Raw genomic sequence first — 25,108 nt, forward strand, 5'->3', positions numbered from 1 at the left:
TTTTAGAAGTTAAAATAGATCCAGATGCAGTAGAAAAGCCTGTGAAGGGAAGTATACACACCACTAGCAAGGGTAAGATATAAAAAAGGTAATGACCTGTGAATGGGTTGTATGTGAAAGCTAGACAAATTTTGCTTCAAGCTTTCCAGAATACTATAATTTCATATCCAAATACTAAAAATACAGGAAAGGAAACAATTATTTTTATTTGGGTTTTGTTCAATTCATGTGCTATATAGCAGTGTTAAGAAAACACAGAACATCTGTCCCAGTCAAATGTCCTTAATAATTACTAAATCTTCAATACCATTTCAAAAAGTCTGTCTTTGCCTCATCTCAGTTTAAAGGTGTTAGCTTGATTCCTCTTTTTTTTTTTTAGATAAAAAAGAATTGTTTTAAGTAATAATTTACAGAAAGTTGAAAAGCAAGCAGCATGTGATGAGCAGGCTGTAATTGCTGGAGATTAAAGTTGTAGGAAGTACTTACGTATACCAGTCACAGCTAAAAAAACCCACTAAGTTCTCCCCAAATTATCTGCCAGCTCAAGGTCAGAAACAACACCTGGATCCAGAAGGCATGCCTTTAAAAACAAAGAACAGGGAGTTGTAGTTTATAGATAAAATAAAATTGTATGTTATCAATATAACATTAATAAGATCTTTAAGTCTAAGTTTTGCAGACATTATCTGAGATAATTGACCTGTTAAAATATTAAAGAGTTAATATATTCAGCTTTAAATCTCTGTTTCTGATGCCATGCAAGAAAAACCCAGTATTTAAAATGAGCATACTTGACTATAGCGTCAGGCTTTGTTTTATTTTTTATTCTGTTTGCTGGTATGGCACATGCTGGCACCACAGTCACAAACACAAATCTGATTGGATTGGTTTCATTTACTTCCATCCTCTGTTTTATTACTCTCTGGGTTGCCTGTTTTCCTTGCCTCTTTCAGAACTGACTAAGCCTAAGAGTGGTAGGCCAAAAATGCAGCTGAGCAGTTAATTAAAAAAGAAAATGTGATTTTAAGTGGGTGAAATTTTGCCATTAACACGAGAATTATTAACATGAGAATTATTTTCCAGGTACAACAGAAGCTGAACACACCCACAGCTCTTTCTTGTACTTGTTCTGAAGTTACTGTTTCAGATAGCTTCCGTGTTTATTTTCTGTCCCTTGATGTAGAGATGCTTGGCACCAGTCAATAGAAATCATCTCTCTTTACACCAAGCAGCTGGTGACATTCCTAGATCAGTCTCAGATATACAGCTGGTGAAGGATGAGTGAAAGTTGTATTTTTCTTTCAGTTGTGGTGGTTATGCTTGACCCGATGGAAGATAGTGGGAAGGGCTGTTTTGATGCAAAGCCATACAGCAAAGCAATCCTGGTGGGCCTTTTCCATGCCTTAAGACTTACGTATGACTACTGACTACAGTGTTCATAGCACCCATCTTATATTACTTTCCTGATCTCCTCCTCATCCTGTCCTCCGTAACGCTTTTCACAGCAGGAGAATGAAGTGTTTAAAATGTATACATTTAGAGAATCGCCTGCTCTGCTAGGTCTCGTCTATCACTGGCTTCTCTGAGTAAGAAGCCACAAGTTATTTGATAATTTATCATTTATGTAACTATTTGGATAGCACCAAGCTGGAGGTCAAAGTATTCTACTTGCATGAACAAATGGTCTCTACACGCACAGAAATCATAGAGTCTCTCTGAAGCACAGATCCAATCTTGCTGCACTCCCTTCATTTGGCGTAATCATCTTGCCTTGACTGTAACTTTAGCCATCCCTGATATTATTTAGCAGATTCATCTTCTAGAAGCCATTATTGATCATAGAATCATAGAATGGTTTGGGTTGGAAGGGACCTTCAAGATCATATAGTTCCAACACCCATGCCACAGTCTTCTTCCTCATACCATAAATCTTCAACTTTAGGACTTTCAAATAATGTGACCTATTTTGTCCCCTGTAAATTGATTACATTAGATCCTCAGCTATTGCTAAAAATGTAAACATGAAAGTAAGTATGACAAGTAGTTATGACCGATGTAGGTATTGTTAATAAAGGTTGTAACTGTTAGAGAATATAAAGTAAAGGAAAAGTTGTGGTTTTTCAGTTTGAGAGAATGACAGCAAATGAATGGGGGATAAAATAATAGAAATAATTTAGCAAATTTGTCTTGCACTTTACCAAGCTCTTTGCTGTGGTGATTATCAGAGATTTTTTGGTATTTGTTGTTTGCTTAGCAAGTGGGCAGATAGTATCTTTGTAAGCTGCTTTTTAGTAGTTTTCAGTATACTATTATGACCCTTCCTTTTCTTGTCCATTTTTTTTTAACATAAATAATATTGGAGTCTTTAACCAAACAGCAAGTTTAAAGACTAAAATCCAAGGTATCAGTCAGTTTCATGAGATATAAGTTATTCTGTAAGACTTTCCCAACTTACCTTAGAATAGTATTTTTTTAGCAGTAGCTTGATCTTGCTCTACACCTAGGCCAAGCCAGAGGCATGGTGCCAAGCAGAAAGCAGCCATAGCAAACCCCTTGGCTAAATGTGTGGTAGGACAATCAGTTATCTCTGCTAGCATTTCAGTGTAGTTGTCTTCTATAATCCTGTTGTGGAATTTACAGCATTAGGTTAGCTAATGCTATGTCTTGACTTGACAATGCATGCTTTCCATTTACGTCATTATCCAATGCACATGTATTCAGCTGAAATGTATGTGTATTCAGCAGCCTGATGAGGATTCTTCTATTTGGTATTTGATTTGAAGTTAGTCTTACTTGAACATGGTGATATTAAATAACAAACATGTAGCTTTTGCAGTTGCTGTCACTATAGATAAACTAGCTATAACAGGCAACATATTTTATGCTACTTGTTCCTATTAAAATATTTGATGGAAATTATATGTGGAAGAAAGGCAAAGCTCTTATTTAATATAATTGAGCAACCTCAGCTAGTGGAAGATACCTCTGCCCACAGCAGGGAGGTTGGAACTGCGTGATTTTTAAAGGGACAACCCAACCATTCTGTGATTCTAAAATGTCAGGTTCTTACTAGGGTATTGGCAAGTCATAGTAATCTTAAGATCCTGGACATGCTGGAGAGCCTCAGGTCATAAGACCCACTTCATGACGACCACTTACAACTGTTTTGACTCAATTTTTTTTTTTTTCCTTCTGCATGTATCTCTCTGCCTGTTGTCATTTTACTTTCAGTACGTTGTTTTTACTAAGAACCCTTCTAAGAATCAGAGGGACAAAGTGAACATTGTTTTAACTCTCAGGCTGTAATTACCTACTATTGTTACCATACTACTAGATGCACTACTTTCTAGGTAGGAACTGATTTTTTTCTGTTGCCTTAAAAGAGAGCCCCCTAACCCCCATAACCTTTCCAGATACCAGACAGTAATTATGTGCTTGTTCAGACATAATTTTGGGTTTTTGTTGTGTCAACCAGGTGCAGACATAATGGAAAAAAAGGTGCGAGTCATTTAGGTTAATAGCTACTCCCTACAAGTCAGCGTTTATGAAAGATTGTTCTGAAGTAACTCTGCAAGTCAGTTCCTGCTAAATCACTTGGATGTGTTGGGAGCAATATTCTTACACCTGATTTGGTCCCATCAACAAATACAGCAACACAACAGAAAAAGAACTCTTAAAAACTTATGCCAAGAACATTCAAATACAATAATAGTAACCTATTACCTCTTTTACCTTTCCTGATATGTAGCGTTTCTGCCTTCCTTTCCAAAAGATACACAACAGAATACCGATAGGGATAACAGTATGCAGTCAAGTTAGGAAAGAATTCTAGTTCAGCGGAGTGGGCTTTTAAGGACATGCCATAGCAATCGGTAAGTGTAACTGTATGGGATAACCATTTTGTTATTTGAAGTGACATAGCAGCAGCTAATCTCGTCTCCAAATATTAGGCAAGGTTATACTGTATATAATCATGTAATTTTTGTATGTTTATACATAGTGTAACAAAACTGCATAGTTGGTCCGAACATAAACCAAACAAATTTTTGCAGAAAAGTATTGATGCTTGATAGAATCATAGAATCGTTTGAGTTGGAAGGGACCTTGAAGATGATCTAGTTCCACCCCCAGGCTATGGGCAGGGACATCTCTCACCAGACCAGGCTGCCCCAGGCCCCATAGATAGAACTGGTTGAACCGCTGTGTGATTTTTGTTGCAAGGCCAACTGCAATCCCAGTTAAAAGTGGAATTGTTATTAGTATAGTCAACAGTATCTTTTGGTTCAGAAATTGTCATTTCTGGCTGTAGTATGGTTTTCCATTGCTATTTTCTGCAATTACAATTACAGCGCATGAAGTGCACTGTCTGCTTGTCTGAATACTCTTCTGTGCAGCATTGACTGGTTGGGATGCATTCCAAGTGAGATAAGCTGGACTAGACTGAGTAGCTATCAGTCTACTTGCAGTGCAGGAGAAATAAAAGCAGCAGTTCAGAGAGGAAACAATCCTTTTCAGCAAACAGCATTTGTAGCTTAACTACTAAATTACTAGAGTGGTTGGTCTGCAGCTTCTGTAAGATGGTAAATTGTGACAGATTTATTGCTGGGCAGCAGCAGCTTCATAAACAGCACAAAAATAATGAATGCGGTTGTGTGCAGCTTGTCTATGTAGTAATTTAGTCTTTCTGCATCTTATGTCCAGCAAATTAAAAATCTGATTGCCAGGTTGAACCTTAAAATACGCTAGCCATCTCTGGAGGCTTGTCACGGAAATGTTCTGTTTATCAGCTGTACAACTGGCACCAACGTTGCTTTTCTTCTCCATCACTAGTTCAAGTTACAGAGACCTGATACAGACCGACTACTTTAAATATTGCAGCCTGTAACAGAAATAGCAATTTCTGTGATCCACAAACCATTCCAGAGTTTGTAGGTAGAGCAAGAGCAGTGAGTCCCACAGTGACTGTCTGTGAAAAGGCTGGTCAGTGCTCCCCACGGTGGCTCAGACCAGTACTTCAATGCAAGCAGATAAGTGCCAGAAACCACCTGTGTCCAGACACGTATTTACGGGTCCAGGCTTAAGAACGCATATGCGATGTGTCCCTGTAAGCAGCTAAAGGGCGATAGCTTGGCACTGTAAGCAGCAGCTATTTCTAGATCCCAGGCCCTGCTGCTCCGAGTGCAGGCTCCCACCCCGTATTGATGCCTGCGTTTCCTGTAAAGGGTGCGGGAACTGGGCCAAAGCACGTTGAGCCACAGAGGAAGGAAATAACGGGGTGGAAGACAGCGGGTAGAAATTACATTAAGATGGGGGATGTAGAGAGTGGAAGAATACTTGTAGGGGTTAAAAAGGGAACAGTGGAGGCAGGAGTCTAGAGCAGATTATGGCCTGAGGAGACAGGAAGGGTTCAGTGTGGGCTTCTACTTGGGATTCTCATTCAAGGCTGTTTTCTTCACAGGATCAGAAAGAACAGTTCAACTGTACCAAATAATTGAGAACCTTTGTAGTATTAATTTTGTCTGTGGTTTGCTGTTCCCTCTCTAAAGATGTGGTCTTACAATTCATTATCTCAAGTGTCTCTTGAGTTTGAAAGACAAGAGCTCCAACTTAATAACTTTGATTTGAGTTCCATTGTCTTCCATGAGGAACTGTAATAAAAAAGAAAGTGAAATTAACTTCACCTTCTGGCTACTGCAACAGCTGTTGAGTGAAATTTTCTATTAATATTCCACAATATGGCCTTGAGAACAGATATTTCCATGTTCTGCTGCTTCTCAAACACTCCAAAAAGAGCCTTAGTGTTTTGACCTTGTCCACAGAGATACATAAGTGCACCCTGTGATTCTACACGTCCACTGCCACATGCTTCTCAATGCCTGAAAAGGACTTAAGCAAGAGGCACGAAGTTGGAGCACATATTTACTTTAGCTACTTTTCTTACATACTGTTCCCATAAAAGCTTTTACATTAACCAGCCTATAAGAAGTGCTTACAGATGAAAGAAAGCAGGAGTTGTCAATAAATGACACCAACTTCATTCCTTAAGGGCATTAAGGCTGACAAAACTTTAGACCATAATATTCTTTTTCCTTGATAATTCCCTATCAAAAAACCCATCAATCTTGGCTAGAGGTGTCAAGTGAGTCAAAAAGAGGTATTCTGGCTGTCTGTTCTTATGGTTTTAAATGAGTGATGGTACCTAGCAGCACTTAAAATACCATTTTCAGTCAAATATATTGCTGTCCTCTATGAAATTAAAAACTAATTGGGACTCATCAAACTTAAAAGGTCCAAGTGGGCTTTATCATCAGACCAGCTAGAACTGACACAGAATAAAGCATTCCTAAAGTATTCTGGGCCTTCTGCTTGTTTTGTTTTTGATTCCCATGGTCTGCAGCAATAAGCCACAACCTCAAAAAACAAGGGACAAAAAGTTTAAACTTTAATGAAGTGAGCAAAATGTAACACAAGGCTCAATAACTAATAATGAATTTGAAGAGAGTTGTGACTCGCATGATGCAAGAGGTCCTGTATGCGGTCAGGATGGAAAGGTGGGCTTCCTTGGGTGCAGCTTGAAAACTGTGAATGGCTCAGGTAGTGCTGGGGTGGAAAGATCTTTAAAAATAACCATCTTGGCCCTGACAAGGCTATTTACTCTGCAGCTGCTCCTGGTTGTCTGGAGTTAACGACCGTGGATTTCCAGCATCTGTGCACAGTGTTTCATCCCTAACAAGGCATAAGTAGAAGTGTAAGGATTTCATTTATTAACTAATTTGCTTGGCTAACTGTTCAGGAAAAAGAACCATTTGCTAATTACATGTATTTTTTTCTGTATGAAAGGAGAAGTGAAAACTGTCACTTACTGAATTAATTCTACTGAATGGATACACTGCCTATTTACCTGGATTTCTGCACCTTTAAAAATGATACTGTATATATTCATGGTTCACTACTTAATTAATTTATATTTGCTTTCCCAAAGGAGAAGCAGGAGGCAATTCTTGTCTGTGCATTTATTTCATATTTGCCATAAAGGAACACCCTTAGGCTTCTTTTTGCTTAACTCTATTTATCAAAACCATTAATTATTTTTTTTAAACACTTTTTTTTTAAATGATGGTAGCGATTCTGAGTAACTTCCTTACAAACACGTAGGCATTTGACACAGAAGGAAATGCTATAGTGCTAAGGAAACAGAATTGTATAAATAGACTAAAATGAAGCATGACTAGAGCTCGTGAAATCCCCTCTCAAGTTGGATTTTATAGCATAGAGAGGACAGGCAGTTGCTTTTAAACATAATCTGAACAAAGACTGTGCTCTCGCACTATGAAGTTAGACAGCTATTTCTGAAAACTCAAAGCAGCTGGTGATAAGGGACCAATTTCCTGAGTGTGGGCAGCTGTAAGGTCTCCCTGGAGCCTTCTCTTCTCCAGGCTGCACAACCCCTACTCCCTGAGCTTGTCCTCAGAGGGAGGCCCTCCAGCCTTCTGCTCACCTTGGCCCACCTCTGGCTCCGCTCCAACTGAGCAAATAAAATGACCAGTACACAGCACTATTAGCCTGAAGTGCCTGGGTTTTGACCAGAACTACACATCACTGGATGAAAACAACAGGAGTTTCCAGAGATGCTCTCCCATGGCTCGGCTCTTGCCTCTGGTGCCTGGGGGCAGTGGGGGGAAAGCTTGACAGGTGTCAACAGCCACTCCCCAAGGATGAATGGAGGGCTCTCCCTTGCTCCCTCTGTCTACGCTTCCTGCAGCTGCCCATGCCTGGGTGAGGGACATCAGTAAAGAGCAAATACAATTTTTATTATTGATATATTTTTTTTATCTGAGAGGTTTTATATACACAGGTGTATTACATGAGGTATCTGGGGTTGTTTATATTTTAGAGTAACTTTAATCTAACATGAACCAGAAATCCATCAATGTTGTGTTAGCTATTTCATTTGCTACACATAATGCAATTTTCACACTTCCTGTGCTGCATGCACTGTAAAAAAGCCCCCTTTAACTCTTACACAGTAAGTATTCCTTTTTCCTCTGAAATTTTGCCTGTGCTTCCTGTAAACATAAGGGGTTTTCCTCTAGCCAACAGTTTGCTTATACCTCTAAGACGGTAGCAGCAAGCTGCAAGTCAGCTCTGACTGGTGCCGAAAGATGCTGTTAATTAGTGCACATTCTCTGTAAATAATCATTTAGAAGGTAAAGGGTAAACAATGAGTATTGGATGGGTCAGCATTTCTACCTTGCTGTGGTAAACATGCTAAATATTTAATGGCAATTACCAAGGACACTGTAGTAGCTGTATTCCTTTAATCTCTCCCTGCTCCCAACAGACTGATAAACAGAGTAACACTCCATAAACAGTCACACTGGAGAATAAGATAGCTTCATCCAATTCCCCTTCCTTCAAATAATTGCTATACATAAACTGGGGGTTTAGGACTGCCTTGGAGAAGCCCCAATTCATCAAGCAGCAAAACTTGGGAGTGTGGAAGAGCTTGCTCTGCTTCTTGCTGGCAGTGCCTAAATTGAGCTACCATTAGTCATTTGATAACACTGTCAAAGGATATGTTTATTTCACACAACTCTTACATGTTGACTGTAAATACAACATGACTACAGTCATACAAGTAGTATTAAAAACTGCCATGAACACCATAGTAGCACAGAACTGTTTAGTTCCACATTGAAGACCTCCATAGAAAGTGCTAAGAAAATATTTCTGATGTTAAGTTTTCCTAGCAAGCCTTCCATTCTGATTAAAGCTGTGCTCACCTTCCCTTTGCTTTGTGATATGTATGCTAGTCACAGCCTGGTAACACATTTATTTTAATCTAACTGTTCCTTGTTGCACTCTGCAAGTACAGCCCCATATGCTGCTCGACAAGCCTTCTTGGTATTAATTCTTTGTGCTTATTTTTATACTTCTGTCTAAAGTCAGCAGTTAATAAATCTTGATGAATGCTTGCTCATCATATAAATTCTAGTTTAATTAAATGACTTACTGTTAACTCTGTTTCAGCTTTAGCAACAACAGTGGACAAACAGCAGCAGACCTCATCCTGGCTTACGACTTTCTGGAATGGGCCAAGTTCCTCAAGACCAGCGCGCTCAGAGAATGGAACTGAGAGGACAGTCTGGCTACTCACTAAGTGACAGATGTGGCTTGCTGAGAGGACCCAGCTGCACAGACATATGAAAGCAAAACTAGCAGATCCATAGGCAGGAGGAGATGCTGAGATGACATGTAATACTATTGGTGTACTACAAGTCAGAATATATTTTTGTAATGCTTTTAGTGTTTAAATAACTAAATATAGTAATACGTACATATAGAAGGTTCAACTTGCCTATGTCTTTAAGGTTACAGTTGTATAAAAAAATGGATAGTGCTTGAGCAAATGCCACTGAAAAGGCTAATTTAACATGAGGAAAAAAGAAATCACAGGTACTTTTACTGATACAGTGGCTAGGGGGTTTGTTTGTTTGTTTGTTCATACAATAGATATTCTCTCCTGTCTAACAAAAGAAATAGCTTGTAATCACAAAATGACATCAAGGGGAATATGACATCAGAAGAAACAACTGGACTATGGATGGAGCAGCCAGCTGCGTATGCTGGCACATTGTTTCCTGAGAAGGAGGGAAGCTCATTTATTTTTACTTCATACAGAAGACTGTGTTGTTTTTTTCTCTAGAATAGTTGCATCCATACAGCTATAAATAAATAAGCACAAAAGACATTTCTTCTGATACATGCTCAGAAGGAAAGCTCCTAAAATTCAGTACACATAGCCATTTTTCTCCCACTCCTCTTCTAAAACGCTGTTATTAACAGCACCAGCAGCAAACGATACCTTCGAGCAGATTCATAGTGCATAAGACAGCTGGCTATGCAGAACTTGAAAGGTAGAGGACACTTCATCTTTTTGGCAAGAATGACTTCCATAAAATAAAAGGATTGGACATAAAATCTTTACAGATTAAAACCTAATAAAAAATGCTACATAAACAAAGTTATCCTAGCCAGAAGAAAGAAGGATTACTTGCTTAATAACTGTGTTTGTAAGAAACAGTTCACAGCAGAGAACTCTAAGAATAAGAGGTTTAATTTAAAATAGATTTCTTAATTTAATAATTAATTTAATTCTTATTTTTTCCCCAAGAAACATTTCTATTTCAATTGGCTTTTGATTGACTTACAGCATTATTCTGATAAATAACAAAACCATTGTATCTAGACCCGCTAGTATTCTGGCTCAACATGTTCCAGTATTACAGTGGAGCTTAAATAGCTTTTGGCCGTTGAGGTAGGCACAGATTATAATAGGCGTCCTTGTTCCAAAAGTCTGGGCCCTTCCATCCACACCAGCCCTGTCCAAGAAAAAGCAAGATAGCATTTAAATCTACTAAAAATTCTGTTTTTCCTTTCTATTACTATTATATCTATTTTATTTTACTAATTTTAATCTAAGATATAAGGATTTGTTTCAAATATCTACACAATGACACAATTTTCAGAAATTTCTCCATGTGCCTGGAAACACATTAACAGAAAACATTTTAGAGTCTGTCTGTCCCCCTTCCTCCCTCCACACCTCAGCTCAGTTCCTAAAAAGCAACATCCTCTTATTTCCCCCATTTCCCATTACCTTCTGCTGCTACAGAAACCAATGTTATTCTGAAATTCTATCATTCCCAGTTTCAATTTCTTGTCTTGAAACCTTGCATTCTTTGCTAACAGCCAATATTTTGAGCATCAGAAAGAGCTCAGTATCCAAAGGTGTTTTGTTGATTGTGATTTAGCAGAAAGACAATCCAACAAAAAACTCTTGTAAGTTTGCAGAGCGCCACATAGTTACGAGGCATTTTTGAAGAAAAGAGGTACAAACCTACAGTCCACACCAGTTCCTCCCCTCCCATGCCACCTCTGGTGAGGAAAGGGAGTTCTGGGTGTATTTTATCTTCCTGGACCACCTTGTAGCTCTAACAGCCTTTGATTCTACATGTTCTTTGAGAAGCATTTCTTCCTGTATCCGCTTCAAGATTTGATCATTATGTTTCTTCAACAGCTTCTCTAGTTGAGCCCAACCCAAGGCTACTAAATACAGATATGGAATACAAGTCTATTTGCAACTTCGTAAGAAGAACAGGAAAGAAACTGATTACTTAATATCTATAGGATGATTTAGCCACTTTCACAGTTTCTATGTATTGCTTTGTAATGTGCTGTGTCATCCCTATTAGTAGCTTTCAATATGGAAATAACATTACAAACCCTTTAGTTCTCTAGTTTTCCCAGATTTCCAAGGGAGCTCTGAACCTGCCCTTTACACTTTGCCAAGGCCTGACATAAGAATATTTAGTGTTGGGGGGGATTTTAATTTTTTTAAAACTAAATAACCAATTATCTTCTCTGCTTCAGTGACAGCATTTCACAGGCCTAAGATTTTACTGTTCCATTCAAAATACCAAACATTTACTGCATAAACTGCTGGGTAAAAGGGAAGATGGTTCATTCAGACAATGTAAAGAACACTTCTTCGTACTCTAATAACTTTATGCAGTTGCTGACCCAACAGATCTTCTCCAAAGACACTGAATTTCAGACACTAACAATAAATAGCATATATGCAGGTTAACTGGGATCAGCAGGTCCTCCTTAAGTAAGGAAGAAGCCATAGAACAGCTAATGTGTATTTGGCTGTACAATATTCATTTAATGCCAAAATATTTGTATATACACACCTATATGTACATATGTGCATATGTATAGTCTCACCTTTTCCAAAATAACATGCAGATCTTCTCCTCCAGTGAAATGTGGGTCTAGAATCAAATACCTGATGTGCCCTGTAATCTCATTCCAAGCCACTCCTAATATTGTGTGAGCCAAAACACCTCCACCTAAGATAAAGAACACAAATTGCTAAACATTTTTTACTGAGATTGGCCGAATGCACAAGCCTAAAATAAATGTCTGCCAACACGTTCTAGTAACAGACTAGCTTGGTTATCAAAATGATTCTGGAGGTGTCTTACCTAAGATTCTTCACATTATTAAATAGCAGACCTTTACTATAATCAGGGAAAGTTACTTATTTTACTTATTCAACTAGAGAATTAACTTTCCAAATTTCCTCCATGACAGACAGTGGCTTAAATTCTCAACACTTCTACCAGATGAAGTCAAGACTATTTCAAATGCCTCTTTTGCTCACTTTTTCTTTAGAGAAACTTAAATTTAGAAAAGGAATCTGGAAAACTTGCTGGTTGTAAAAAGACTAAAATTAGAACAGAAATCAGAACTTTTGGAGAAGGGTTACCCGCTGTTTTCTACTAAGCTCCATCAATGGATATTAGAGGCAGAGTAGTAACTTCTGACTGCTCTTTCTCTAGGCTGCAACAGGGAAAGGGGATACTTTTATGAGCTGGCCACAGCTCAACTCCTGCTTGTTTCTTCACACAGCATGAGGAGTCTGTCCTTGGGACAGACCAGAACTGCAAAAACTCCAGAAGAACACAAGCAAAAAAAAATATCCCCTGAACTCACCCCAGAAAGCCAACCTCTACCCCTCCAACAACAGTCAAAACAATCTACAAGGGAACGTTACAGGGAAGGATAAGTTACAGACTAGAAGGTTTTTCACAATAGGATTCAAAATTCTTGAAATTCAGTCAAAAATGCTGCTGAAAGGCCAGGAATATTTCACAACTAAATCTGGACTCCTGGCATCTCCAGTCAGAGAGTAACGCTACCTTTATGAAGTGCCAAATATGGATTGAGAAAAGTGCCAAAATTAAAATTTAATTTAAGCTGAAAATGATTTTCAATATTCTTAATTTCCTAGGCAACAGATGTGGAAATAGTTCAATTAAAGTTACAGCATTTTTACAAATGTAGTTTCTTATGTTGCCAACACAAGAACTGAAATAGTACCCCCCTTCTCTTCAAAGACAGCTAAGCACGCCCCTGCTGTGATGGGAAGTTTCCCCTAGAGAGGGGCAGAAGTCAGCGCTCAAGTTCTGACTTTTCAGCAGCTCTTACAAACATACCAGGAACTGACTTTTGTTACCAGGTTTAATACTGAACTTGGGAGGGACACTGAGTGAAAAGATACCAACCAGACTAAATTGTACTGTCTTCCAGGCTCCTTTGGAAAAAAGTGGAATCTTTAATCCAACTAGAATTTTTATTAACCATAAATTGAATGAGTTGTAATTGAAATTTGGCATCGGAAGGCCACACACCTTCACTGGCATGCTTTGACATTCGAGCACTTACCAATCATAACTGGAGTTCCTTCAGTCTTGAAATGATTGGCAAGCTCTCTTCCCTGCAATGCTAGTTCAGAACCCTTGCTAGGGAAGAAAAAACGCAATAAATTTATCATCCTCACTAGACTTAGTTCTCTAATTATCCATTATATTTGTTAACTGCATAGTTAACGGAGAAAGCAGCTTAGATTTTTCCCATGTAAACATCCTGGGACAACCTGAAAAAGTTTTTTTTAATGCAAATTAGAGATTCTGGTTGGACCAATTAATCTACTGTAAGCCCAGTTGCCACTCAAGCACCTGGAGTCACCCAACTTCTGTAGAGTGTCCACTGCTTGTCTCCCACAGTGGGGACAGCTGGTGAACCCTAAAGGGTCCCTCAAAGTGGCTGAAACTTAGACTGGCTACTTTTGTCAGCAAGGGGAATTCTGAAGTCACTGGACTTCATCAGAAACAACGAAGACATGGAGTTGATAAAGGTTTTTTTAGTTACATCTCTTGAGACAGATTTCCATTGTATTTACATGAGCAACTGCAGTACTCAAACCCAAGCTGGCTTTACTAATGTTATTTGGGATTGGATTTTTAATCTGTGCAAAGCAACACTAAACTTAGCTTTGTTATCATCTTCCCTGCCTTCTTTTTCAGCTACAGGGACCAGCCATGACAGAAGTCTACATGTTAAAAAAAGACACACAATACATGCACATACTCCAGGATCTGGAGATGAAGACATATGTCTGATGGAGACTCATATTGTCCTTAGAAGACTAACAGTACTCCCAGAAGTGGTGACAGAAGCTAGGCAAGGAATTAATATAGATATTTTTAATATCTTGTCTTTATATTTCTTCCTACAGTGGTTAACCTTTCAAAAGCCCAAAGAAAGGCTGAGTGTCTGCTTTAAGTTCCGGGGGAGATGGATTACATGCAGGCAAAATGCCAAACTGGAACTATGAGAAATGGCGCGCTTCCAATAACGGATTCCATACTAGCAGTACATCTGTGAGGTCTTATTTCCATAAAGAGTTAGAGGTCCTAGCTGGAAAGAAGTCCAAGACAAAAATGCTATCCACTGCCAGCAACCAGCTGAAAGATGCATGACTTTCTCTTCCCCAGCATGGCAGTGATGTAGGCTTTTCATAATCCTGAGAAACATTGGTGCTCCCTTCTAGCAGCACTATGAGTAATTCTACCCGGTTCACAAAGGAATCTATTCTATATTCTCATGTGGAGAAATAAAAATCTTCATACTAGCAGGGCCTGTTGCAGCTACTATAAATAAAAGGTGGATCATCTGCAAAGAAAATCCATAGTACAAAAAAGATAAAAATTGACTGTATAAAGCTTTACAAAATATTGAAGAACAGAGCTATATTCTTACCATTAGGAATCATCATCACCACAGTAACATGTAGAATTCATTTTAAATAAACTTAACTCGTGAGTAGTATTTTGTTTGACTAGAATTTTTATACATGCTAAATTAGTATCATAAAATCTTTATTTTATGATTGCGTTTATCACAAAATGTTCAGGCATTTGTTGGACTGCTTAATGCTGCCTAAAATTACCAGATTTTGATTGTTTACTTCTGATAAATGCTGAACATGATTCTTTTTCCCCCAAATATATTTACAGGGTTCTTTAGTGTGTATGGGAGTGTCAGATCGTCAGAAGGGAAACAAATCCTTTGTTTTATCTGTGACACAAATCCAGACAAGAGAACGCTATTTCCAGGTGGCTCAGTATTTTGCCTTAATTCTGAACTGACAGGCTAGCTTTATGTACAAAATCGTAATTTCCCATAAGTGTGCATTCCGTTCATTGTAAGTGCCAGACTGTGCCTTGAAAATTATGTTCGTGGTGCAAAGGAACAGGCTGAATTCCACATCAGTTTGTAGATCATTAAGCAATTGTTAGCAACTGCAAACTGGAATCCCAAGCTCCCACGAAATTTAGCAACACCTTCATCCATAAGTGCTTAGTGCAACCAAAGGCACGGCTACAGGATTTATGAACAAGGAACCCTTAAATGTTTTATTCTTTCTTTCAGCAACTCTAATTCTCCCATGTATTGCAATGGTAATTTGCATTTTAAGGCACGCAATCTCTTTAATAATTACTGAGCCATTAAACATAGTGATTCTTACCTGACAAATAGTATTTTTGATGTTATTCCAAAAAGCTGATTCAAAACAAGCTGTACCTCTATCGATCCAATCCATTGCCGTGACCCAACAAACGCTGCAGGCTTGTCTCCAGCATCAACCAGCGCCTTTGCAACATCACAGTAAAGAAAAATGTCAACTACATACAGTAGGCAATTCCAGCACTTTTAGTTAACAGAACTGGTTTATATATATGGGGATATATTTTGAACCTAGCTAGTCAAAACCAGATAAATGGATTTCTAATTCATTCGCTGTGGTTCTGTTTTGGAAACGTCACTAGAACTCTTCAGTTGCTTTTAGGTTTCAGTGTGGACTGAGAAATGTTCAGGAAATGCAGTTTTAACTTTAGTGGTCACACCCCTGTTAGGTACAATGAAAGTGGTTTTATGAACTGAATCAAACTTTGCTAACAATGTTCAGTAAATAAACATAATGCAAAGTACTACTTTTAGAAGACTGAAGGTAACAGCAGTATTTCTTGTGCGGCACACAGTATTAGCTACCCAAGTCTATAGTCTTCCTTCACACTGCTATTAACAGAAATGAACATATGCAGGTATGCATTTGAATTCACAATAGAAAAAGGCATGATGGAGAGCTCACCAACAGGAAAAGCCCACTACTCTCAAGGGCAAAAGAAAGCAGTAGATAAATGCACAGCAACTGGGACTAATCTAGTTGTTGCTGAGTAAAAAAGTCAGTTTTAAAACCGATTTTAATATCACACATTGGGTTCTTTGTTTTCTTTCACATGGTAAAACCAGTTAAAATGTCATAATGTGAGCTTCTAATAGAATCTTAGTCCAAGAAACTATTTAGAAGACTATTTTAGAGTTGCTTGTACAGAGAAAGTCACCTGACACTGATTAGCATTTGGAGACACATCTCCTTGAATAAAACTTGTTAAAAATAATAATTTGGAACTACTAGATTTCAATTGAATGATAAATTAAAAATATCACACAAATCTGAAGCTTACAATATATGAATTTGATAATTTAAAAGTAATCTATACAAACTTTTCTAGACAAATACGCATTAAATAACCTGCCTAAATGTTCTGTACCTGCTGAATTTCCTTGTGTGTTGGTATAGACGCATCAATGTAACCTTGGTGCTTGAACCAAGAACAGATTGTCTGCAAAGAACGATAGGCACAGCCCCAACCACTGTCATCAATCCGATCCTGCATATAGTGGTGATAACTATATACACCATGTACTAAATAAACCTGCACAGAAAGAGAGAAGGGAAATCAATCTGATCTCACTGGCATCCATTTTCAGAAAAGTCACATGCCTGTGACACTTGCACTGTAAAAGCTAACAGTTGGGGACTGCAACTTTTTGGAAGAATTGAAGGTTTGTTATTTACACAGGATTACTCCTCCTGTTTTTGTCTCTTAAATGGCTCCATTGATAGTTTTAGTTTCTTGCCCTGGTTCTGAGAAATTTTTAAAACACATGCTAAAAATGCATACATTCTTTTCTAAGAAAATGCAATTTCTTTGAGACAAATACAGCTAAAGCAATGTCATGTTGTGCAGGGAAGCCCTTCTGCCGAGAAGGCCAAGCCTGCTAGTTCCTTCTCTCTCATCTATACAATACTGATGTTTAAAATTACTTCTTTTAAACACCAAATCGTAAGAAAAATAAAAGGTACTTTCTTACAAATGTTTCAGTTTAAACTTACCATACCAGACTCTGTACCAAGTGAATTAAGATGTAAATGTGGATTTCTGAGATATCCATCTTTATACGGCTCATCTGGAAAATGATAAGCATTTGCTCTCTTGAAATATGGTCTGTCACAAGGCAGATTGAATAACCCATGTAATTCCTACATACATATTAGAATAAAAATAAAAGGGTACAATTCAAATTTTGGATTAAGAGAAGCACCACATAGTAACAATACAGACATGAACAATTTTAAGAGCAGAGTTCAGTAAACTTAATTAAGCAGAGTTTAATATATTAGTATTCAGTGGGTACATTTACTGCTAGATCTCCCCTCTCAGAGGGAGCTCACAGAGGCTTCCCTCTTCTCGCAAGCACCTTCTATTTCATGCAGTCCTGTTAAGATAACTCCTGCCACTGCAGCCCCACAGAAGATACCTTAAAGGGACAAGCATCTTACAAAAGGATGGCAAGACACCATCATAGAAAAGGATTATGGTTTTATTTATGTAATAACGTAGATCTACACACTCTGAATTATAACCTTAACTAATACTGAAGACATACAAATACCACATACTGAGACAAAGCAAAGATACTCAGCTTATACTTCAAGCAGATTCAGTCTCTTAAAATCTCTTAAGTACTGTTTACAAAACAGCAGCCATGTTTAAAAAACCACATATAATCCTTTTTTTCCACAGAGCGTAAGAGAAAAAAATGATGAGATCATCTAGGACATGTGTGACAGGTAACACATTTTACACAGATGACCCAACACTGAACTTAACCACATCAGCTACAGTACCAGTTCTAAATCAGTGGATAAGAGTGAACAGAAAGCGGAAAGCAGGGAAGACTTAGGGGCCGCCAGTGCCCAAGGCCTCTGCAAACACAAGGAATTAGGTTTTATACGCCCAGTAATGCTTCTCCACAGCTTCTATACCTCTAAGGCAACAGAAGATTCTTTCCCACTCTCTGCGGGTAACTGTGTGACCTGAACTGGATCCCCCAGGTATATGCCTCAGTCTGAAAGGACTGCCACATCAGAACTTTATCCCACCTCATCCATATTCCTTTTTCTAGCTGTGCCAATCCAGAAGGTAAAACCCAAACAAACAGAAGCTAGCTAGGCTGGTCATCTGTGAGCCACAAAAAGCTCCCTCCCACCAAGCAAACAAACAAACAATAAACCCAACACCAAAACAAGCAAAAAAACCCCTTAACCATAATGCTTTCAAGACACATGTTAAAGCCTGAAAGTAAAAACATGCTGGGAATAATCTGATATTCTACCATGGAGCGGAGAAATTCAAACAATACAGTAAAACAAATCCTACGTAACTTTAAAGTTTTCACTGTTCCCTTACAAAAATGAGGTCTGGTACATCATATGAAATAACTTCTAAAAATGCTTCTACATTCAGTATACTGCTTAAGTGATAATAAAAACAGAAACATAGCAGTACCTGTTAGTATTTATTTGATATCGGCTGGGCAAAAACCTGCTTCAGTTACAATAATAATTAAAAATTTTAAAAAGTTAAGGTTTTGTTGGCTTTACCTTTCTGTAACCTTCCAGCTGATCATCTGAAATACCTATAGGATATGAGATTGTTACGAGTTGATTTTTTCCTGGTAACATGAAATGAAATTGTTCTGGTACCACAATGGACGTTCCCTTCATGTACTTCATGATACACCTTTCCATGTCAGTTAATTGTCTGTGAATTGCTTTCACCAGGAGATTTTGTACCCTGCAAGCACAAGGGAGAATATCTAAGAAATACAACAGGAACAATAGAACATCTTCTCTCATAGCTCTGGTACTTATATAATACTTACATGCATATTTGCACCTGCTCTAATGAACTTACTACTTCTATGCTTCCTCTCCCACAGAGAAAGACAGGACCCCTCCATGCTTTATTCAAACCATGTCTGCACACAAACTACTCCATAGTCACTCAAACCTCTGAAGTGCAGGTACCTTCTTCTATCAGAAATACAACCACTGCAACCATTTGCCAAAACAAAAGTTACATATACAACTATAGGTGTGGTTTTGCATTTTATCTACTCTATTTAGCATCCCTCAGAGTGAAATCCTAGGGAAAAGATGCAAAGCAGAAAATATAGAGGAAGACTAACTTTCCCCCTTCACCTACCCAGCTGCAGCCCCTAATGTAGTACTGAGATTACAAAGATTCATCACACACTTCCAGTTCTCACTTCTCCACAAGCTCACATACTTAAAAGAATTTTTAGAACATTACCCTGACTTTCTCAATTCCTTGCTAAGCAATGGTTATTAGCTATCAAATCTATCAGGCACTCAAACTATTTTTTATAGACAGCAGAAGGATTGCATCTCAAGATTATTAAAGCTAAAAACTGTCTACAGGAGTTTATTATTTAAACAGCTAAATCCCATTATAAAAATACTACATGCTAATAATTCATGAAAATGATTAATGATACAGCTTTACTTCATTATTTCAAGAAAAAGCAGAAATGAAGCTGAAAAATTACTAGTTCAGAGTAACACTTACTTTCCCCAGGTTTCTTCTGGAGAAACAGATACAACAACATCAACTGGTAATGTCATATTTACATAATGGTGTTCCTTATTTTCCCTTTCAATGACTGGAGCCAAAGGAGTTAACAAAGATGTCTTTTCCAGCATGAGGTCTATATTGACTATCTGCTGCTGTAAAAAATAGACACCAATACTTGGGTTAAAAACCAGCTAGCAATATTAAAGAAACTTCCACGTGCTGATCTACTGTAGATGGAGCTCTGCATTCACACCGAGTCTCAATGACTTAAAAGGATTCTTTTAAGTCACAACAAAGTATCTGTGTACAGAAAAGCCTAGGGAGGACCAATCTAAGCTACCATTTAAATATTTTCATGTGATACAATGTATTAGTCTGATGAGACACCTACCGCATCTTGTACATTTTTATCCTTTTTTTTGCCAAGCTTTCGTTTGGTCTCATCATCTTGATCATACCTGAAGTATCAACAGAAAGAAATTTCTATAATGTGGAATTAATCTATTAAAGTAAAAAAAAAAGAAATATATATACACACACACATACTCACTGTATAAATCGTCTTATCTCCTTACAAGCAGAATCATCAGTCAACTCTGGAACAGTGTTCACACCACTGTTAGGCCACACATAAACTGAACTGTGGCAAATTCTTAATACAAGAACATCTGAGGACAGTTTGTTTGCAAGATCACTAAAAACGTATCCTAATGCTTTTTTTGTTGATGCTTCTGAAACACAATAAGGATACAATTAGCTTAGAAGATTCCCTTGCTTTTGGCATAGCTGCTCAGCATGCATTTTAAAAAAAATTGCTGTGCTTTGACTTGGAATAAAGTCAGAAGTGCTGTTATGATCAGAAAAATGGATAGGAAAACAAAAACTAAGATGAGATTTTACTTAGCAAGTCTGTGTCTCAAACATTCACACTCACTCTTGCCTGGGCAGAAGCACACCATATCTCTCAGATGCTGACAAACATGAAGAGCTGAATGAATTATAAAAGAACCACTTACACTGTAGTTGATTCTCACACTGATAATTCTTAACTGATCCTAGAGTTGCAAAAGGACTTCAATGTACAGACAAAATTCTACATATGGTTGTATTCAGTCTTTTGAGTAAATCCTGGAAAGATTCAACCTGAGCCACGTATTTCTGACTTCATATAATCGTCCAGAAATATACACCAAAAACACAGTAAGCTTTTGGAAAAACAAGGCCTACACTGCAGCTGGACCACAATCTCAAAACCGTATCATTAATATCAACCTTTTTCAATGAACTAGTTTTCATCATGTTATTCCCTGTTTGCTTGGAATTTCAGGGTCAACTTCGGATCCTAACTGAAGTGATCCACGTAGCATACGTAAAATGGCAATTTAAACTTTACTTCAAATTAAAATAAAAAATACCTGATGGGAAAAGACTGTCAGAAAACTAATGGGGATTAAGAGTAATATCTATCATACATAGAATGTACAGGCTTGGGAAGAAACAGTTAACATCTTGTGAAATGCCAAGAAAATAAACATAATAGCTAGTTAATGAACATTTCTATAAATAACCTATTAAGAAACGTATTCTAGTCTTACAGACACACCATCAGTAGTTGCCAGCTGAAATGCAAGATCCAAGCCTCCTCTTATTCTGAAGAGTATATCCATAGCTTCTAGAATTACCTAAGGAGAAAAAAAACCAAAGAGGCAATGTAAATGAACAGTTACTTCCACACACCTTCTCTCAAGTTACAATAGACTGTTACTATGCCACAGGGCGCGAGCACGCCAGTCAGTACTGCAGCTGCTCAAGGGATGAAAGGCTAGCTAAGAGACAAGGAACTGAGCAGTACACAGTAGCCGGAGACAGCATCACAATTACATGAGCGCTGCTACAAACAGTCCTTAAAATACATCCTATCTAAATGAGGAAGGCTTTGCTACAAACTGGAGAGGGGCAGATTTAGACCAGACATAAGGTTGAGTCACCTTCCTTGGAGATGTTTAAAAGACAGGTGAATGAGGTGCTGAGGGACATGGTTTAGTGATTGATGGGAACGGTTGGGCACAATGATCCAGTGGGTCTTTTCCAACCTGGTGATTCTGTGATTCTATGACAAGGAGGAAATTCTTCATGATGAGGGCGGTGAGGCCCTGGCACAGGTTGTCCAGGGAAACTGTGGCTGCCCCATCCCTGGAGGTGTTCAAGGCCAGGTGGGATGGGGCCTTGGGCAACCTGATCTAGTGGGACATGTCCCTGCCCATGGCAGGGGGGGTGGAACTGGATGATATTTAAGGTCCCTTCCAAACCCAAACTACTCTATGATTCCATGACTTAATTCCCTGCTTTCATCATTTAGTAATATTTTGGGTAAAGTGTCATTGTTTCACACTGCTGATATTCAAATGTCCCTTTTCCCATCTTAGGGGTCTTCCAGTTCAAGTTAACTAAGGACTGCTCTGAGCATTAGAGCAGAAAGGTAATTAAGCACATCTGTAAGCGTGCATTCATCTTGGTTGGGAAATCACAGCTTCAGGCAAAGAGAGGGTGAAGGAGTGGGCAGGGAGGGATGAAAACCTCTAGAACACAGGCTGAGTTTCACATTTGAGAGATGAGCTGCTTATGCTAGCACAGAGAGTAGCCAGCTCTCTCCTCCCCATTCGAAAACCCCTGCCGTGTTCCCGTAACTGCTCATTGCGGATATTTTCACACGGACTTCAGCAGAGAACTCATCTAGATGGAAAGCCACCCTTTTATCAAGCGAAGCCTTCTTCGGCCAGGCCAATTCCCAGTCCAGTTCAACATCCCGCTACAAAACCAGCAGTGCCAGCACAGACAGAAACAAAAGGTGACGGCTCAGAAGAGCCCAGGTATTGCCTGATCCAACAGTCCACAAAAGGAAAGCTTCCCAGCCTTCATCGGCCTAAGAAGAACCAGTAACACCTTTGAGAACAAGCACACCAAGGCCCTTTGGAAAGGCTGGTCATTTACAAGCATGGGAAACTTCCAGCTGTGCCACTATTAATGAAAAAAAAAAAAGAATCAGAACATTGAATTTTAATGGAAATTTATCCTAAGAGAAATAGAAAGGGATACAGAATCACAGAATCACCAGGTTGGAAGAGACCCACCGGATCATCGAGTCCAACCATTCCCATCAAACACTAAACCATGCCCCTCAGCGCCTCATCCACCCGTGCCTTAAACACCTCCAGGGAAGGTGAATCAACCACCTCCCTGGGCAGCCTGTGCCAGTGCCCAATGACCCTTTCTGTGAAAATTTTTTTCCTAACGATACGAATGCCTGGAGAAAATGCAGCCACCTGCATGCTTAGCTCTGAGGATTTTCACGTTTCTACGATTCCAGAACGCCAAACCGCACCCCAGGAAACAAAGCGGACACGGCCGCGGTGTGGGATTGTTTGGGCCCAAGCGTCAGCGCCACCGGCCCGAGACAGCGAAGCCGCCGGCGCCGGGGACGCCTCGGAGCGCGGGACCCGCGCGGCTCCTCCACGGGCGCTCGCGCTCACCCGCCCCCGCCACGCGACCCGCTCATCCGCGCGCGGCGGCGCCTCCCTACACGCGCGCACCCCCCCGCCTCGCGCGCTCACCACGTCCGTCAGCGCCGCAGCCGGACCGCGACCCGCTCGCATCCTTTTACCCCGCCCCCGCGCACGCGCGCTCGGGGCCGCCCACTTCCGGTTTCCCCTGGCAGCAGAACCTGCCCGCGGGAGCCACGTGACGCCCCGACCCGCCCCGGGGGGGAGACTCGCCCCTTCGCGTGAAGAGCCGCCGGGAGGTGCTGCCCGTCCTGACGCCTAGCGAAGTTAGTGCCTGCGTGGGACACGGTCCCCCTGCTCTGTAGCCTCTGGTCCACTCTGATGTCTCAGCTTCCCTGTTTTCTTTCCTGTGTGGACACCGATGTTCCAGCTGGTTTTTGCGTTTTTTCACGACTTTAAAAGAGTAGCTTTCCTAACGTACGAACCGGTTTCGTGCTACCTGAATTTCCTGTCCTGGTGAACCCACCATAGATCATAGAATAGTTTGGGTTGCAAGAGACCTTAAAGATTACCCGGTTCCAACCCCCCTGACACGGGCAGGGACATCCCACCAGCCCAGGCTGCCCACGGCCCCATCCCACCTGGCCTTCAACACCTCCAGGGATGGGGCAGCCACAGCTTCCCTGGGCAACCTGTGCCAGGGCCTCACCGCCCTCATCATGAAGAATTTCCTCCTTATGTCTAGTCTAAATCTACCCCTCTCCAGTTTATACCCGTTGCCCCTTGTCCTATCACAAAAGCCTTTATGAATAGTCCCTCCCCAGCTCTCCTGTAGCCCCTTCAGGTACTAGAAAGCTGCTATAAGATCTTCTCAGAGCCTTCTCTTCTCCAGGCTGAACAAGCCCAACTCTCTCAGCCTGTCCTCGTATGGGAAGTGCTCCAGCCCTCTAAACATCTTTGTAGCCCTCCTCTGGACCTGTTCCAACAGCTCCATCTCCTTATGTTGAGGATCCCAGAACTGGACACAATACCCCAGATGAGGTCTCACAAGAGAGAAATGAAGAGGCAGAATTCCCTCCCTCAACCTGCTGGCCACGCTTCCTTTGAATCATTACCTTCCCGCTCAAGGCAATTCTTGCTCTGGCTGATTCTGATTCCATCTCTACTAGGAATCGGATCCCTGGAATCCTAGAGCTACGCCTGCTCTCTCTTCAAGCCCTCGAGTACCTTATGTGTGTTGCCTAGGCATTTTCCTTTGTTCCCTCAGGATCCTCTGAGAGTGATGATGATTTGGGCACTGGAACAGGCTGCCCAGGGAGGTCGTTGAGTCATGTTCCCTGGAGGTGTTTAAAAGACGGGTCGATAAGGTGCTGAGGGGCATGGTTTAGTGATTGATAGGAATGGTTGGACTCAATGATCCAGTGGGTCTTTTTCAACCTAGTGATTCTGTGAACATTTGTTGTATGTGATTTACATTAAAACCAAGAAGAAATTGGAGCTCTGTACCATGACCAGGTCTTGGATTAGTTACAGGGCTTCCAAAATTCCACTTGTTTGATTTACTTCAGATTTGTCCATATGCTGACCTTCTCTCCCATTATCAGAAAGTGACTGAAAACCATTGCTAGAGGTTGAAGAAAGAGGTTGCTTGGCCAGTTTCATTACTTGCTCCTGATGCCACCAAACCCTCTCATCTTAGTATTCTGAAGATCCTTGTTATAAATCTTCATCCAGACTCTGTAAATGCAGCAGCAGTTGCAACGATTGTATTACAAATGCACTTGATTTTATCTCTCCACATGTGTTTTGAATTTGGCTAACAGATGATGTCTAAATCCCATGGAGTCCCATAAGCACCAAAGCAGTCAATCCCATCTCCCATCAGAGATCACTTTCTTCGTGTGACATTTA

General features: G+C 39.8%; 3 protein-coding genes across 4 annotated transcripts; 1 reads left to right on the forward strand and 2 right to left on the reverse strand.

Moving 5' to 3' along the window:
* Positions 1–222: 222 nt before the first annotated feature.
* LRP2BP (LRP2 binding protein) lies at positions 223–6,943 on the reverse strand. The gene is given in 8 exon segments (XM_069856565.1): positions 223–580; positions 2,456–2,473; positions 2,475–2,622; positions 5,682–5,723; positions 5,725–5,773; positions 5,776–5,865; positions 6,293–6,411; positions 6,864–6,943. Coding segments are annotated over 8 exon segments (612 nt in total). The 3' UTR covers positions 223–514.
* A 281-nt stretch (positions 6,944–7,224) lies between these two features.
* ANKRD37 (ankyrin repeat domain 37) lies at positions 7,225–9,341 on the forward strand. Its single transcript, XM_069856566.1, is given in 4 exon segments — positions 7,225–7,254; positions 8,449–8,540; positions 9,031–9,110; positions 9,113–9,341. Coding segments are annotated over 4 exon segments (297 nt in total). The 3' UTR covers positions 9,208–9,341.
* Positions 9,234–23,380, reverse strand: UFSP2 (UFM1 specific peptidase 2). Of its 2 annotated transcripts, none has more exons than XM_069855921.1 (12): positions 23,309–23,380; positions 21,301–21,379; positions 20,248–20,428; positions 20,089–20,155; positions 19,692–19,846; positions 18,704–18,896; positions 17,153–17,299; positions 16,527–16,691; positions 15,440–15,564; positions 13,294–13,370; positions 11,791–11,915; positions 9,234–10,382 (listed from the first exon to the last, which is right to left on the reverse strand). In XM_069855921.1, the coding sequence occupies exons 1-12, from the start codon at positions 23,348–23,350 to the stop codon at positions 10,296–10,298; spliced, it is 1,443 nt and encodes a 480-aa protein (XP_069712022.1). In that variant the 5' UTR covers positions 23,351–23,380; the 3' UTR covers positions 9,234–10,295. The 2 variants fall into 2 exon arrangements, with proteins under 2 accessions (XP_069712022.1, XP_069712021.1); XM_069855920.1 differs by having other exon boundaries at positions 19,692–19,849.
* Positions 23,381–25,108: the final 1,728 nt, after the last annotated feature.

This window comes from Phaenicophaeus curvirostris, chromosome 4 (assembly GCF_032191515.1).
Source record: "Phaenicophaeus curvirostris isolate KB17595 chromosome 4, BPBGC_Pcur_1.0, whole genome shotgun sequence".
Taxonomy (NCBI): Eukaryota; Metazoa; Chordata; class Aves; order Cuculiformes; family Cuculidae; genus Phaenicophaeus; species Phaenicophaeus curvirostris.